We start from the raw sequence: 18,000 nt of genomic DNA, 5'->3' as shown, positions 1-18,000 counted from the left end.
TGGACAAAGCCGCCACAGTTACAACTTGAAGAGGCTATTTCTTAAAATAAAAAGAACATCTAAGGACTGAGTCCTATATGCACTTTAGAGCATTTCTACAGCACTTTAGAGCATTTCTACAGCATGCGATTCTAAGAGTAAACCCACCCAATATGGCAAACAATCAAATTGTTTAAATTTTAACTTAGAAAGTCTGAGATCATTATTTTCAAAACATTTATTTGTACATTGTTTCATACACAAACTGACTATCCAAGCACAGGACAGGCACCTCTCTGGAGAAAAAAATCTGACAGCAGGGGCAGAACGGCTAGTGTCACATGACTACAAACTTCCCTCCAACTTCACAGGAAACCCAAGGAAAGAACAGAAACTGGACAGTGAGGAGGGAAGGGTGCTGGGAATAAGTTCACTGCTGAGCAAAGGGAAGGATTCTGACCAAGCATTCGTGGCCATCATAACATGTGCTTGGCTACTTTGCTTCTGAATTTTTTCTTCCACTATGCTGTGTTTGTGCGAAACAGTCATCTGTGACATGAGACAAAAAAAAAAAAAAAAAAAAAAAAAAAAAAAAAAAAAAAAAAAAAAAAAAAGCAAGCCAGGGACAAAAATACATCAGTGACAGTCAGACACCCCCATGGGCTCTGGTTCTCTTAACTACTGAACATAAAGGAATATGTTTAAGGAAGAAACGTGAATGCTTCCAAAGTCTTGCTACAAATGACTTTATATTTAGAAACAATTCCAGATAAACAAAGTCTTCAACTTGTTTTTCATGAATGCCACAGATCAGGATCACTGATTTAAATGCAAATGAACTAGTAAAAAGGTGTGTCTGTCTCACAATCATACTCAGGGTTACCTTCTGGTTAACATTTTTATTGTAGTATTTCCTTTAAAAATTTGACCAAGACAAAACAAAAACAAAAACAAAAAACAAAACAAAATAAACCAAAGACAATGGCCCCAGAAAAATGCACAATTTGTTTTAGTTTACAGCACAGAGATCCTTCTCTTAATGGGAGTTGTGCTCTTGGTTTCAGCAATAAGTGAAGGAAAAAAGATCTTGCCCTTTTGAAGTTCTGAGGGGAGGTGTGGGTGTCCACGTTAGTCTGGTTGGATAGGATATGCTATCGCAGTAACGCTTCAAGGTTGGAATGGTCTTCCAGGCGCCATGGCATCCATCCCCCTGCTACTGCCTTAGTTCCAGATCTTGAGGAAGCTGTCCCAGGATCCTGTTGCCACAGCCATGCCATCATCAGTCACCCCCAAGCAGCTGACTCGGTTGTCATGTCCAGCTAGGACACCAGCTCTGTCAGCTTTTAGTGCATCCCAGACATTACAGTTGAAGTCGTCATAGCCAGCGAGGAGGAGGCAGCCACTCTTGGAGAAGGAAACAGATGTGATACCACAGATAATGTTGTCCTGGGAGTAGGTCATGAGCTCCTGGTCTACTCGAAGGTCAAACAGCCTGCATGTAGCATCGTCTGAGCCAGTGGCAAAGGCATTGCCATTGGGAAAGAAACATATGGCATTGATGTCAGACTCGTGTCCTGTAAAGGTCTGCCGGCACATCCCTTCTTGGACATCCCAGAACTTGGCCGAAGCATCGCAAGCACCAGAGACCTGGTGTCAGGAGCAAGAGACAGGCTCATGACATCTCCAGTGTGTCCAGTAAACGTGGTTGTCTGCTGGCCGGTCTGGATGTCCCACAGGGCACATGTGGTGTCTCCAGAACTGGTAACTATCTGATTGTCATCCAGGAACCGGCAACAGGATAGATAACCTGTGTGTCCTGCCAGCTCACGACTCACAGGCACATTTCCTTCACGAGTTTTCAGATTGTAAATGGAGCAGATGTTATCCAGGCCACCACAGGCCACATAATTCCCAGAAGGAGCGTATGCACAGGTTATGACCCAAGAGGAACGCAGAGGGATGGCATGAACCTTGCTTGTGGTATAGCTGTCCCAGATGACGAGTTTCCCATCCTGAGAGGCGCTGACAAGGAGCCTTGAGTCTGTGCCCCAGTTTGCCAGATGCCCCCTCAGTGTTCTCCTGGTTCGCATTTGGATTCTTCCCACTGGATCAATGTTGTTTGTGATCTGAGAAAGCGTCGCATCTGCACATGCTTTACGGGCATCTCTAATTTGTTTCTTCAGTTGCTCGGCCTCCTGCCGCAGCTGGTCAAGTTCACTCATCTTCACGTCTCGGTGCTTTCCACACTTCAGAATCCAAGCTCTTGACTCAGAAGGGTTTCTGGTCTGGTTCCCTACACATGTAAGTCTCGCCCTCGCCTGGTCTGGCGCCCACGCCGCCGCCTGGTCGTCGCGCTCGCCGCCTGCGGGCAGGAGCCGGCGAGGCTGCTCGGGTCTGCGCGGTGGCTGTTCCAGTCCCAGCCCCGCTGCCCTCGCCGCCCGCCACCACCACCTCCGCCGCCGCCGCCGCCGCCGCCGCCGCCATCGCCGTCCCTTTTTTATCTTTATTAACTTCAGTATTTCTTATTTACATTTCGATTGTCATTCCCTTTCCCAGTTTCCGGGGCAACATCCTCCTACCCCCTCCCCCTCCCCTCTATATGGGTGTTCCTCTCCCCATCTTCCCCCCATTACCACCCGCCCCACAACAATCACGTTCACTGGGGGTCCAGCCTTGGCAGGACCAAGGGCTTCCCCTTCCACTGGTGCTCTTACTGGGCTATTCATTGCTACCTATGAGGTCAGAGTCCAGGGTCAGTCCATATATAGTCTTTAGGTAGTGGCTTAGTCCCTGGAAGCTCTGGTTGCTTGGCATTGTTGTTCATAAGGGGTCTCGAGCCCCTTCAAGCTCTTCCAGTCCTTTCACTGATTCCTTCAACGGGGGTCCCGTTCACAGTTCAGTGGTTTGCTGCTGGCATTCGCCTATGTATTTGTTGTATTCTGGCTGTGTCTCTCAGGAGAGATCTACATCCGGTTCCTGTAGGCCTGCACTTCTTTGCTTCATCCATCTTATCTAATCTACTGTATATGTATGGGCCACATGTGGGGCAGGCTCCAGCACACATTTTTTTTAGAAACCGTGACCAAGCAATTAGTGGGTGCTAGTATACTGAGGCTTAGGGTGATAATGAAAATGCAGGCTTACTCTTTAAGGACTGTTCATGTGACACAGGGCATACTCGTGGTTTGTTTGATTAGGTGCCTCACTGAGTCTCTCACTAATATTCAAAAGATTAAATTTCATTTTTGTTCTACTCTTCTACTGACCGAACAGAAAATCATGCAGAAGCAAGAACTTCACCCAAAGCCACATGGAATCCTTATGTTATGTATGCCTAGGGCCAATCAATGTTCACCGAATTCCTCTGCATTCTTAGATTTAATCATACCATGAATCTGCTCTGAGTGTAAAGAAACCAAATCCATACTCTTTCAGAATGGCTTCTACCTGCAGGCTTCTGTTCTACGTAGGTAAAACCCTTGATGCCACCAATGTAATAGCAGAAAACTCTATTATAAATCTGTTGTTTATATTTTCATCCACAACTTCTGATTATTATTCTAGGTGATAATATATAAAATACGCACAATGACTATCTCCTTTACTAGTTGGAAAGGATTCAGTAACCATGGGAACGTTTTGAGTGCTTGAAGGTGATAGCCTAGTTATTCCTCCATATAATTCTGTTTACTTTCCAAGCCACTAGTTCTCAACCTGTGTTTCTCAACTCCCTTGGGAGCTGTCAATGACCCCTTCACAGGGATCACCTAAGACCATCTGAAGACACAGGTATTTACACTATGATTCACATCAGTAGCAAAACTGCAGTTATGAAGTAGCAACAAAACTAATTTTATGGTTGGGATTCACCACAACATGAGGAGCTGTATTAAAAGGTCTCAGTATTAAAAAGGGTGAGATGTGCTGCTCTAACCTTTAAAATAAAGGTAATATCTCCATTCCAGAGTTAAAAACAAACTGAGATCCAAAGGATAAATTGCTACTTCCAAACAGCAGACAAAAGCCAAGTGAGAACAAAAAGACACCAAAACTCAGTCATATTTACTCACTCCACAGAAGCTAAGTAGAAGTGGGAAAATCATTTATAAATGTTTGTTTTATTTTAACATTAATATATTCAGAACTATTGAGCCTAAATTTTATCTAATACATATCTTCCAGCTTTTTCCAAATTATTTTTTTTTTGGCTTTAAAAATGAATGTGAAGGTAGGGTAAAATTCACAAAATTTTATCTTCATGCCAGTCTAAGAGATTAGAAAGTAAATTTGGTTTTGTTTCTGTAGGTACTAAAGTTATTTCAGGAATTCTGCTGCTGTTGTGGTCACTGCTGGATGTTTGTCTCTGGTGTATTTTTTTACTCATTGGGAACATATAGCAATTGTGTGGGATTTCGTCGGTATAGGCTCTGACCAAATGATTACCCATGTAACTTAGCTACACTTATTTACCAATTGTTTATGTAGATATGTTGCCTACCTACCTATTTGACTACATATAATCTTTTTACCATAACTATTTATCCATCCGTATGTTCGCTTGTTACGCTTGTAATTGATAGCTTTTAAAGAAAACAAATAGGATGGTTACTGGGCAAGTGCAGTACCAACAGGACCATAGCTTCAGCCCCCACATTTGCAAACCTGTCATGTAGAGGGACTGGAGTTTAAGAATTGAGTTACATTTCATTTATCTTTAGGATGATTTTGATAACCATTCATTAAAAGACAGGCCAATGATGCAGAGTTAAATTTTGGATTGTCATCGCGCTCCCTTTGCATTTTTCTTTTGAAAATTTCACTTGTAAATTAAATATGGAAAGTGATAGCATTTAATATCACAGCACAGAATAGGCAGCTAAGAATGAGCAAGAGGCAGTAAGTACTGTGAGGAGAACTTTCTTGTTTCTGTTCTACAGTTTGGAGCTCAGCACCCTTTACTCAGGAAAAGGTAAGCAGCTACTTTGGTTTCAGTGCTTCCTTTCCTGAGCAGATTCCAGGCGATAACACCATAATCTGATAAAGTCCACCCTTATTGGCTGCAGAGAGGACACTGAAAATATGGTGGGAAGCCTGAATAAGGAACAGGTTCTCCCTCCTACAATGACATACACCAGATGACTCCCTGTGTTGCCTGAGACTCAGCGGATTTGTCTTCTCAGGAAGAGAAAGACCATTCCACTTTTTGCAAACTGCACGTGCAAATGAAAGAACCTATTTAAACGAGCGTGCTTTAAGCTTTATTCCAATAAATCATTTTGCTTGCAGCTGCAAAACTAATTGTTCTTAAAGCTAACAAGGATTATCTCTGGTAAGCCAGGTTTGCTATTTTGAAACCAGGAAGGAAAAAAAAAGTAAAAAAAAAAAAAAAACAAAAAACAGTATGTTGACTGGAAGAAACCATGGCCAGAACGCTACATTCTGTCTAAAATTAGAATTATACAAAGTAGAGAAATTTCAACTTTTTCAACTTTTTATTGTTATTTAAATTTTGGTAGTGTTGGACAATATAAAATGAAGTGGATTCTTATTTTCCCAAGCAGATAATAAATAATTAAAGCTCAAGGGTGTATTTGTTTTTTGCTCCCTACCATTCACTCCTATCTCTAGGTTTCCTTTTCTGTCTCTATTCAGCTTTTAGAGTGGCCTTTTCCCCATCCCTGGGGTGGAACTCTAAATTAAATGTGCACAGGTGTTCTAACTGTGCATTAGAACAAAGAGTCCAGATATCTTACAAGAACAATTGTTCACTGTCTAATCCAAAAGCAACCAACAGGGCAAGCCTGCCTCATCTAATATTCCTTGATATGTAGACCATGACACTTGTAGTTTAAAATGTGTTCTCTTCAGAACTTATCACCTTGGTTTTGTGTGTCTCTCCATCCTAGCTCGTCTTGCTTGATTATTTACATTTTTCCTAATAATTCTTCAGTGGGGTGGTAGTATAGTCTAGGGAATTGAGGGAGGACTTGGGCTGACCGTGAACAATGTCATCTGAGATCCATTTTCACACATTCTTACAACAAATACTCATATTTCCCTTTGTGACTCATGGAGAACAACTGGTGTCACTGCATGATGTAACATCATTGTGACTCTACAAAATGTACTCCTAATTGTCGAGTGTGTACTGCTTTCGAACACAGCCTTCTGGATTGGCACTGTGAGTTTCCATATGTTGTTGTAAAGGAAACTGCCAATCCCTGGACTCAGAGGTCTGTTGTTTTAATTCTCCTCTGACATAAAAATAACCTATTGATAAAATTAAAGGTTTCACTTTGGAAAGTAAATTTAAAGGCAAGAGGATGAAGAGCATCTGCATGGATCATCGTTCCTATTTGTTTCTTTTGTTTGTTTGACAGGTCTTGGTAGGGAGCCAAGGCTCGCCTTGACTTCATTATCCTCCTGTCTCAGCATCTCTAGTGGTCTGAGTATAGGCTCAAAACTCCATACTAGATAAACTCACAAATATTGATGGAGAATAAAAGTCATGAAGGTGTGGTAGGGATGGGAAGTTTGCATCCATGTCAATCCACTATATATATATATATATATATACATATGTATATATACATATATGTATGTATATATGTGTATATATATAGTTAAATGTAGTGTTAAATGTAGATTTTTTTCAATTTCCCTCTTTTCTTCAATTCGTGTGCTCACAGCATAAGATAAATAGATCATCAGGGGTTGAGTTTGTATACATAAACTCTGCACATCATGACACCTATGTTAATTATGTATGGGTTTCTTCACCACATTAGAACATGCATTTGAAGACTTAGAATCCGTCATCTCTGCTCCAATCCACCTTTTCTTTCCTTTCATGGGAGTTCATGTCAGGAATGGATGTAATTGTGGTTGTCAGTATTATTAATGTGTGTTTCGCATAAAATCAGGCTCACAGATATCAATAAATTGTGGCGTCATATCAGTCATACCCTTAGAGGGATATAAACATTTAATTTTATTCCAGTACTTGGATATGATAATTTGACATATGTACCATACTTGCTTGCTTCCTGAGAACACAATGTTTAAGTTTCACTTAAGCTCGCTCATTTGGTTTGTTGACAAACCGACCAGTGCCGTTGACCAGGAAGATAACGAGAAATAAGGATGGAGAGAGCTGTTGATAAAACATGGTTCATTCCCAGAGGATGAACTCGCACAACTCTTTCTGGAGACATCTGTTCAACATGTGTGTTGAGGGACAATCTGCCCTTGGAGGGCTAAGAGAAGGGCCCCAGCCCTGTGTGAATTCCTTTTCCCATCATTTAGATTGGGAAACAATGGATACTTCTTTGGCTACATATACTTTAATATATCTCATCTCATTGACAGAATGAGTCAAAACTTTTACGCTGAATAGGATGAATTCTATTTTTCCCCGTACATGCTTCGGTACCTACTTGATTTCCAAATGGTTGAAAACTGCCTACTTTGGAGAATGTGGGCGATGTGGGGAGGAGAGAGTGATGCACATGAAGTGCTCCTGTGTGGAGTTCTAAAAAAGTTGTCTAAAAACTGCCCACTTAATTTCAAAGAGACTGCGAGGTGAGATACTCCCGGGACTCAAAGCAGGGGGTGAGGGTGGGGCTAGATGAAATGCCCTAAAGTGGGGAGAGAGAACGTGAAGAGCCCATCTCCAGCAGAAAGATAGGGCATCAAGTAAAGATGGGGTTGGTATCCCACAATCAACTCTAACCCATACTTCTTCCTGTCTGAAAGAACTGCAGAGATGGAAATGGAGAAGATCCTGAGGAAAAGGAGGTCCAGTGACAGGCCCAAAGTGGGATCCATCTCCAGGGGGAGACCCCTACGCCTGACACTATTACTGAGGCTACGGAACACTCACAAAATGGGACCTATGATGACTGCCCTCCCAAAGACCCAACAAGCACCTGAACGAGTCAGATGCAGATATGTGCACCCAGCCAATGAACAAAAGCTGCTGACACCTGTGGTTGAATTAGGGAAAAGCTGGAATAAGCTGAGGAGGAGGAGGGCAACCCTATAGGAGGACCAGCAGTCTCAGTTTAACTGGACCCCTGAGATCGCTCATGGATCACCAACCAGGCAGCATACACCAGCTGATATTAGGACCCCAACACGTACATAGCAGAGGACTCCAGGGTCTGGATTCAGTCAGAGAAGATGCATCTAACCCTCAAGAGACTGGAGACCCAGGTAGTTTAGAAGTCTGGTGTGATGCATGGGGTGGGGACATCCTCGTGAAGAGGGGGTGGGGAGCAGGGAGGAAGTATGGAATGTGGAACAGTCAGAGCATGGACCCGGAAGGGAATAAAATCTGGAGTGTAAACAAAATGTAAATACATAAAATATCCAATAAAAAAGCTATAAAAAAGAGAAACAACAAGATTTCAGATTACCTTGTCCAAAGTGAGCTCTCTTGTGCACAGTTAGAACATCTTGGTATCCTAGACTCCGGCAGACAACTTGTCCAGCTCGTATATCCCAGCGATCATCACAGATTGTGCCCCACTGGCCTTCGTGGAAGATCTCTACTCGGCCCTCATGGGGTCCGCTACCATCAACCAGTCGAACTGTTTTAAGAGAGGCTATGAAAACGGAAACAAAGACTGTTTATATTCAGGTTAATTTTCTTTTCTTTCTGTCTTTCTGTCTTTCTGTCTTTCTCTCTTTCTCTCTTTCCTTTTGTTTTTTGCAAGGGTCGTGGTTGAACCCGGGTATTTTTCTCCACCCCCTCTCGAAAAGGTTTTTGATACCGTTATTTTTTCAATAAGTTAAACAATGGAAATAAATATTAAACTTTTTTCGCCACCTATTGGCAAAGTGTTTAACTGCAAGCATTTTTCCCACTGCAAAGCTGAAATTGAAGCTATATTTAAATATATTAGAACCCCTCAAAAACTGTTCCAACGACTTTGACGTTGGAGACATACCAATTTACTGCAATTTTATAGATTTTTTTCATGTTATATGTAAAATGTGTCACAGAGTCTCATTATTTTCCTGCAATCCAATGACAGTTTAGAGGATCAAGAGCAGAGAGATACCGTAGACCACAAACGAGATTGTAGATTGCCAAATGATGTATCTTATGTAAAGAAACACAAGTAGTTATACTTCGAATTAGTAAGCGCATTTCTTGCTATATGAGTTATAGATATTTTCCCCCAAACGTTTACAACTTCTCGTTCCTCTGGGTAACAGGTATCAATGTCTTCAGTAGTTAGCCTCTGATATGTTGTCCATATACCAGTAAGTAATCTTCCACATATGTCTATGGAAGCAATGCTAAAGAAACTCCATGAGCTGCACGTACAGAAAGTAGAAAAGTAAAATAGGGTAAGACTGAGAAAGGGGACGGCATGAGTGGGTAGTGCGGGTGTGAAACATGACCACAACTCATCATATGAATAACTGTCAAAGAATAACACAGCTAAATATATTTATGATAAGCAATGGCATCCTTCCCTCTCATAATCAGAATAGCCAATGAGTAACTCAATTTAAATTTAATTAATTAATTAATTAATTAATTAATATCCACTTAGTGACTTACAACCATCTATCACTTCAATTCCAGGGGATCTGATGGCTCCTTCTGGCCTATGTGGGAACAAGGCACACACATGTTGCTCAGACATACATGCAGGCACAAATACATAAAATGCAAACAACAGTTCTCTAGAATCTGAATAGACTTTTATAGCTTTGGATTTTTAGAGTTTATTAAATGTAGGAAATAAATATTCAGCGGCATTTTCTTCTAATTCAAGTAAATTTTGTTGAAATAGTAATTTACCGACATAGCCAGAAAGTTGAAACTTTCCTAAACCATGACTAATTTACTGAGCCACTCAAAAGTATAACAGGTGGTGAGGCATGTAGATAGACCTTGTTATAATTATTCTGTTGGTTCTACAGAATTAATGGAGCCATGCCAAAGCACAAATCTATTCCTCATTCAGGCAAAATCTAAAATCTAAATATTTTTGAAGTATAAGTAATGCACTATGACAGAATCCAAACTCTCAGCTACTGAGAAAGATCCATGAGTGACCCAATCATTTATAGCAAATGCCTAAGAAAATCAGAAAAGATTCTAAGGATAATTATGTCAAGCTTTCTCTACTACATTTACATTGCGCTCAATAGTGTTATGCCCCAGAGTTTATTTTTGCAAAGTCCAGCATATGCAACCATAATATATTTATCATTCATTCTATGGACAAATTGATATATTCAAATATTTGACTATGCAAGCTAGGCTTTCCCCAAGTTGTATGTGCAAGTATTATTTGCTCTGCCACAGATGTGCCTCTCAATTTTTTGTAAGCAGCAACATTTTAAATTGCTGGCCTTGCATTTGGTAGGGCCTGAGTGGTTGCTTGTGTTGCTGGCCCAACAACCACATTTTGAGAAACATGAACTAGAAAATAATACTGTAAGAAAGGAGGCCTGTTATGTGGGAAACAGCTCCTAGGACATTTATATCACCCACTTCAAAGTCCAGGGAACATCCTAGAGTATCAGGTGGCAGGATGTAAGAGGTACAGGATGGGAAGAATTGCTGTCATCTGGATATGATACAACCAAGGCAAATTTCAACTCAGAATCTGTGACTACCTGTACTATACTGGTGCTGGTGCACACACACACACACACACACACACACACACACACACACACACACACACATCATACACATGCACATGCATCCACATCCACACATACGCCCCAACACACACACACACACACACACACACACACACACACACACACACACACACCACACAGAGAGAAAGAGAGAGACAGAGACAGAGAGACAGAGAGAGACAGAGAGATATTTTGGATCTGATTTGGACAATCTGGATGATGCACTGTCAAATGTTTTGGAACTCTGTGGAGCCTAATGTTTTAACTGTTAGAGAGAAAAAAAATATTTCCCAATATTACTGAAGAGCAGTTAACTGAACACAATTCTCTTTTCTGGGATCTGTGAAAAATGTTACTAAAACATGTCATGCCCTCAAAGTTAGTAAGATTTTTATGATGTTTAAAATAAACAATACATTCTTTAAAATTATTGCAAATACAGTTTGTGGTGAAATCAACACAATATAATAAACCCCCCTTACCAATGTGCATGGATATACATATATATTTCAACACTTTCATATATTCCATTTGTTCTTGTCAAACAGGAATTATTAGTCTATTCTGAAGACTTTTTGCAGGTAGACAAGACCTGATGGATAGTTTCACATAAGCATTCACCTAACCTTCACTGTTTCCTCCAGTAATTTTTTTCTACTATGTTGCTGGTGCTCTTCTAAACTGGTAAAGGTCTATGACCTGTGCGTGTTTCCCATCTGCTGCCTGATGTTTAGATAAAGTTTTATTGTAATGTATCCACAACTGTTAGTTTATAGATAGTCCTCAGCTACCTTCAGTCTCAAAAGTTAGAGACACCACAGAATGGGCAAACGAAAATGTGTTTTCTGGTCACAGCAGCAGTTTGATTATTGTTAGTAGTCACAAATACAATCCTGTAAGACAACAGAGGGTTCTAGCAAGGACATATATCTCCAGTGACTCCTAGAATAACTAAGGTTTTCCTTTTAACCCTGACCACCTTAGAGAAATTATTCTGTCATCTTCTTCTCCTCCTCCTCCTCCTCCTCCTTCTTTTTCCTCTCCCTCTCCTTCTCCTCCTCCTCCTTCTTCTCCTTCTCTTTTTCTTGTTCTCTTCTTTCTCTCCTCATCCTCCTCCTCTCCCTCTTCCTCTTTTTCCTTCTCATCCCCTCCTCTCCCTTCTCCTTTCTCCTTCTCCTTTTTTTTCCAATCACGTAACTCTTCAAGGTTCCCAATAAGCCTCCATACCCATTGTTTCTGGGACCTTATCTGACATGTTCCTTGCTTCCTTCTCCGCCTTCCCTCTCAATTCTTCACCCTCAATTCCAGATGTGCACAGATTTTTTTTCTTTCTTCTAGGTTCCGTTATCGTTACGGGCCCACAGGGAAGCACTATCAACTCAATAAGTTTCCCTGCTTGATTTCGACCCTTGCTAACTTCCCAGCACACTGGAGAATTCATGAAGTAACCTAGGGCTCATATCACAAGCAGTTATAAGACAGATCATGATATGTGGATAAATAATTAGATCCTCTTGAATGAAGGGCTTCAGAAGGTGGGAAAATCAAATTGTTAAAATTTTAGGCTCAGAAACAATAGAAGAGTGGACTGTATTATTTTTCAACTCTACGGGAGATAGTTTTTATGTGTAGGAAAAAATAAGGTACACCATTACAAAAATATTGATTTAATTCACATAGTTTTGAGGTCTGCTATGGGAGTACCTGTTACTGGAAGTTTGGCAGGGTATGGAGGCCAGGTAGAGCCTCTGGTCAGCAACTATACATATTCTAATACCTGATTTTCTCCAGCTCAGATCAAGGATCTCTTGCTTAGCTGCTGACTCATGAGAGACAATATCTTCTGACTAAATGTCAACTTAGCCACCTCAAACACAAGGATATTTGAATATGCGAGACAAGGACCCCACTCCCTTATGGGAAAACTGCAGGTGAAGCCAACTCAAAACTAGGGGATTATTTGTTTAATTAATTTATTAATTAGTTAAAAAGAGAAGTTATACCATTGCCTTTGAAAATACCCCACATATGCTCTTGTGTATGTCACTGTACTCAACTAGGTTAGGCAGTCAATATGGTAAAAGTTGAGATTTTACAAATCCGGGTGTCGGAGCATCTGGGGCTACCTAGCACTTGTTTTCTGTAAATTGCCTTCCTTGTTTTCTTTTTTTGAAATAATATTTCACTTACAGAAGAAAATAGCACATTCACTCCCATGGCGATAAAGCCTCATCAGATCCATAAATGGAGAAAGTGCTTCATGTACAAATCCTTCCTTAAAGCTATAAATGACCAATGAAGAATTAATACTCCCAGTTTCAGACAGCTCTCAACCTACAGTGCTTTGTCTTAAAGACCTTTAACTTTACCATTCTACCAAAGTGATACGGACTCAGTAGAAAATGAACTTGGATGTTTGACCTTTGGGCTTGGTTTCTGTTCTGTGGTAGTGGCATGCAAGCTCATCTCCTCTAGAAATGCAGAAGAGCAGAAATAGGAGACAACAGTTAGCCAGCCTTGAGTTCAGAGGGAAGTAAGTTGTATGATGTCTGTGCATATACTTCCTTGTTATGTACAGATATCACATTAACTCTCTTACATGCCTAAGCATGGTTGCTGCACATCCTCAGATAGATGATAGACAGATGATAGATAGATCGATCGATCGATAGATAGATAGATAGAGGATAGATAGATAGAGGATAGATAGATAGAGGATAGATAGATAGATAGATAGATAGATAGATAGATAGATAGATAGATAGATGATAGAGGATAGATAGATAGATAGATAGATAGATGATAGATAGATAGATAGATAGATAGATAGATGATAGATAGATAGGTAGATGATAGATATAGACAGATAGATGATAGATAATAGATGATAGATAGATAGATAGATAGATAGATAGATAGATAGATAGATAGATAGATAGATAACTGATTATTGGAATGAAGTTTGGGAGATGTCTTTCCAAGGACTGCCATAATGAATGACTGTGGCTTTGTAGCTTAAAATAGAAATTCACAGGTTAGGAAGCCATAAGACTGAAATCAAGGAGCTGCCAGGACTATCTCTTTTTCAATGCTGGGTAGAATCTATGCTTCTTCTTCCCAGTTTCTCATGTCTCTACCAATTCCTGGTGGTTTTGGCTGTAACTCCAGTGTTTATGATTTTTTATGTGTATGCTTCCATTTTCACAGATGGGGTCACCAAATTAGAGTGCACCTTAATCCCATATGTAGTAATTTTGGCTTAAATATAGTTTGAAGTACTATAGACGAATAGTATGAAAGTACAATAGAATGAAATTAGTCATTATTTATGTTAAAAATTATCCTGAAAAGTAATGGATTATAAGGGGACTTAAAAGGTGAGGTTTAGGGAGAAAACATGTTCCAAATTGGCCCACTAGAGTTTAGTCTTCTTAGTTGCTGTCAGCTCTGACAAGTTAATACAGTTTCCTGACTTACATGAAAATAAAATTCTCACAATTTACTGAGTGTTTATATCTTGAATTAGATTTTGAGGCAATTGAGAGACAATATACAGCCCTAGTGGTATTCTGTGATATATTTTGGTTATGTTTACAAATGTTTTTGTTTATGCAAGCTATTATTAGACTGACTTAGTAGAACTGGTAGAAGACAATTTTGTGTGTGTGTGTGTGTGTGTGTGTGTGTGTGTGTGTGTGTGTTCTTTATTACAATGATTCCTAATAAGAGTGGCTATAATTTATGGACCACTGCTGCACCTAGAAGTATTTAGAGAGAGTATTTGAAGCCTGATACAGTCAACAGAGAACATCGTCTCCTTATCCAGAATATAGTTGCTTCCATTTATACCTTTGTTATGTAGTCAAAGTAGAAACTCACTGAAGATATGAAAGAATATAGGTCGCCTTGTTTTGTTTGGATAATAATAAGAGCAGAAAATACATCTACTGAAGGACGGATCTCAATAATCGGGCTCTAAGTTAGATGGAATCACCAAACACTCTACTTTAAGAAAATCCCAAGTGTCTGTTCAGGGATAGATGAGCCAGTGTTTTGAAAGGGGCTATGAATCCATCTAGGAAGCTTAAGAGAGTAGTTTCTAGTCCCAACTGTGTTGCAAACTGGACTTACAACTAAGATCATGCAGGTCTACCATTTTCATTTTAATTTTTTTTCATTTATTATGACAACCATCTCAGAGTGGAACTGTGATGAGACCTAACTTAAAACACAGTGTCTGCCAATGAAGTCTGAGGGGAAATGTTGGATCAAAGTTGACTATAATATTGTCTTTGAGTGGAATATTAAGTAAGCGAAGTTTCCAAGTGCACAGACTAACTACACCGGTAGCAGGTTTTACACAGGTTTTTAAAGGTTCTGATCACTTATGAGGAAAGTGCAGGGACAGATTCTTTATGAGAATCGAGTGAGAGCATTTCTAGTCTCTCTCTTCATAGCCCCGGGGAATCCTGTGGAACAGGGGAAGGAAAGACTATAGGAGTTAGAAGCAATGATAGCGGACACCAGGAGAGCATAGCCCACTGAATCAACTAAGACTAAAGTGGCAGCCATGGGATCTGTAAGGGCCTGTACCCGGTCTTCTGTGTATACGCTACAGCTGTTAGCTTCCTGTTTCGTGGGATCCTTAACAATAGGAGCAGGTGTATTTCTGACACTTTTGCCTATTCTTTTTGACCCTTCCTCCTATTTGATTGTCTTGTCCAGCCTCAATAGGAGGGCTTTGGCCTTGTCTTATTGTGTTTGGCTATAGTCTCTTGGAAGCCTGTTCTTTAATCTTTATTTTTCTGAAGTGAAAGAGGAGGGGAGTGTATCTGGGGGAGAAAGGAGCTGAGGGAGTTGTGAGGAGTGGAGGGAGAAGAAATTGGATGGAGTGTATTGTACAAGAGAGAAATCTATTTTCAACTAAAAGAAATGCATTCCAAAGTGCCAGATACAGTGGGAGATTATTCATTCCATTGCTTCTTAAAAATTCTGACACCAGGCTTAGCACTTAGAAGAAAATGGTGGCAGCAGCAATGTATTATATAATAAAAAGCCTTTGACCACTTTTCCCTCCCTAATTCCCCAAACAGCTCTTAGGAAGCATCTATCCTAGCTCATGGCACAAACATCATGAAAGAGAATCTCGATGTCAAGTCTGCTACAGGCACAAAACAGAACCCCCAGAGGTTCTTCCTCTACATCCCAGAGGCCATGAGTGACTTCTAAACCAGTGGCTACTAGGATGCAATGTGGTTTCTTGATTATAACTCATTCCCACTGTGAAAGAATTGAATGGCTAAAATAGCCGTCCAATGAGCAATCAGCAAGATTGTTCCTAAACGTTATTGACACACACAGTATGGCTGTTCAGTGTCCTGCTGTGTCCTTGTACCCTGGAGATTGTGAAAAGGAAATCATGTCTTCCTAATTACTAAGCATTTAGAGCATTGTTAGGGAACGAGTACACCCATCACTGCACACAGTAGCCAAGAGTAAGCTCAGCCCCCAAGCAGACATGAATCAGAGGATGATTGAAGGTGGGGGGGGGGAAAGTGGCAATGTAAAGATAATATGGCTCAGCACAAAGCTCTTGTCAGCAAAGGTGACAGATATGAAATCTTAGAGACATGCGTAGAGAATCCAGAAGACTTAGTTCAACTCTTGTATTATATTTGGTTTTGATGTCAACTTGCCCCAAATTAGAATTGCTGGAGTAGAAGTCTCACTTGATTGCCTTGATTGCTGTCAAAAGACCTGCCCTGGATGTCAACAGTACCTTCTGGTACCAGCATGGAAAAAAGGATGTGACAGAAGAAAGTTCATCCTCCATCATGCTGCAGTTAATCTGTTGTTTCCTTCACTGCCAGCAGAACCGTTCTTTCCAAGTTTTTGTTCTAGACTAGGGGTCATTGAAACTTCAGGCTTCCAGTGCCAGATAGGGAATACTGAGGCACACAGTCTTGTAGAATGAGCAACTACTGTCTGCCTCTTCCCCAGTGAGGGCAGCCATTGTGAGACTGTTGCAGATGATAAGGAATTCGAACTACTAGCTTCTCAGCTTGCAATATGATTCTTGGTGCTATTATTATTTTAATGCCTTTTCTCTCCATATGTAGGAAAAATATATCATTAGTTTTGTTTCTTTAGAGAGCGCTAATATGTCCTGTGTCATACCATTCATAAAGGGAAACTCATCTTGTAGAATTCTTGCATGAGACAATACATGAACAAGTTTTTGTTACTTTTCAGTTTAGTTTTTATTTGTTTATGGGTTTATTGCTTTTTTTTTTAACCGAAGATCCTAACTACATAACCTAAACTGACCTCAAATTTACAGTCCTCCTGCACCAGCCTCTGAAAGGCTTAAATTTCATTGTAACACTGTTCTCTGCCCTACTTAACTGCTCTCACAAATACATTGGTGGTAATTAGTTGAGGAAGAAAATAAGTGATAGTGAAGGTCATTCTGCTTGACATAAATTTTTTTCTCCATCTTTATTAAATTGGGTATTTCTTATTTACATTTCAATTGTTATTCCCTTTCCTGGTTTCCAGGCAAACATCCACCTAAACCCTCACCCTCCCCTTCTATATCAGTGTTCCCCTCCCCATCCTCCCCCATTACCACCCTCCACCCCAACCATCCCATTCACTGGGGGTTCAGTCTTGACAGGACCAAGGGCTTCCCCTTTCACTGGTGCCCTTACTAGGCTATTCATTGCTACCTATGCAGTTGGAACCCAGGGTCAGTCCATGTACAGTCTTTGGACAGTGGCTTAGTCCCTGGAAGTTCTGGTTGGTTAGCATTGTTGTTCATATGGGGTCTGAAGACCCTTCAAGCTCTTTCAGTCCTTTCTCTTATTCCTTCAACGGGGGTCCCATTCTCAGTTCAGTGGTTTGCTGCTGGCATTCGCCTATGTATTTGCTATATTCTGGCTGTGTCTCTCAGGAGAGATCGACATCCGGTTCCTGTAGCCCTGCACTTCTTTGCTTCATCCATCTTATATAGTTTGGTGTCTGTATATGTATGGGCCACATGTGGGGCATGCTCTGAATGGGTGTTCCTTCAGCCTCTGTTCTAAACTTTGCCTCCCTATTCCCTTCCAAGAGTATTCTTGTTCCCCTTTTAAAGAAGGAATGAAGCATTGGCATTTTGGTCATCCTTCTTGAGTTTCATGTGTTCTGTACATTTAGGGTAATTCGAGCTTTTGGGCTAATATCCACTTATCAATGAGTGCATACCATGTGTGTTTTTCTGTGACTCGGTTACCTCACTCAGGATAATATTTTCCAGTTCCATCCATTTGCCGATGAATTTCATAAGGCCATTGTTTTTGATAGCTGAGT

The 18,000-nt window shown here is 40.5% G+C and overlaps 2 protein-coding genes and 1 pseudogene across 2 annotated transcripts in view; all 3 read right to left on the bottom strand.

Annotated features, from left to right (window-relative positions):
• Positions 1-18,000, bottom strand: part of Erich1 (glutamate-rich 1) — a gene marked incomplete at its 5' end in the record, with an annotated part of 52,793,804 nt that overhangs the window by 22,788,854 nt on the left and 29,986,950 nt on the right.
• Msr1 (macrophage scavenger receptor 1) overlaps positions 1-18,000 on the bottom strand; it is an 85,784-nt gene that overhangs the window by 12,887 nt on the left and 54,897 nt on the right. For both annotated transcript variants that reach the window (XM_087588978.1, NM_001191939.2), the window contains exon 9: positions 8,397-8,585. In XM_087588978.1, coding sequence (XP_087445104.1) covers positions 8,397-8,585 — 189 coding nt within the window. The remainder of the gene's footprint in view (positions 1-8,396; positions 8,586-18,000) is intronic.
• Gnb1-ps2 (G protein subunit beta 1, pseudogene 2) lies at positions 1,173-2,349 on the bottom strand (annotated as a pseudogene).

Source organism: Rattus norvegicus, chromosome 16 (assembly GCF_021556685.1).
Source record: "Rattus norvegicus strain SHRSP/BbbUtx chromosome 16, alternate assembly SHRSP_T2T, whole genome shotgun sequence".
Classification (NCBI taxonomy): domain Eukaryota; kingdom Metazoa; phylum Chordata; class Mammalia; order Rodentia; family Muridae; genus Rattus; species Rattus norvegicus.
The sequence above is the reverse complement of the archived record's forward strand: the minus strand, read 5'-3'. Positions and strand labels throughout refer to the sequence as shown.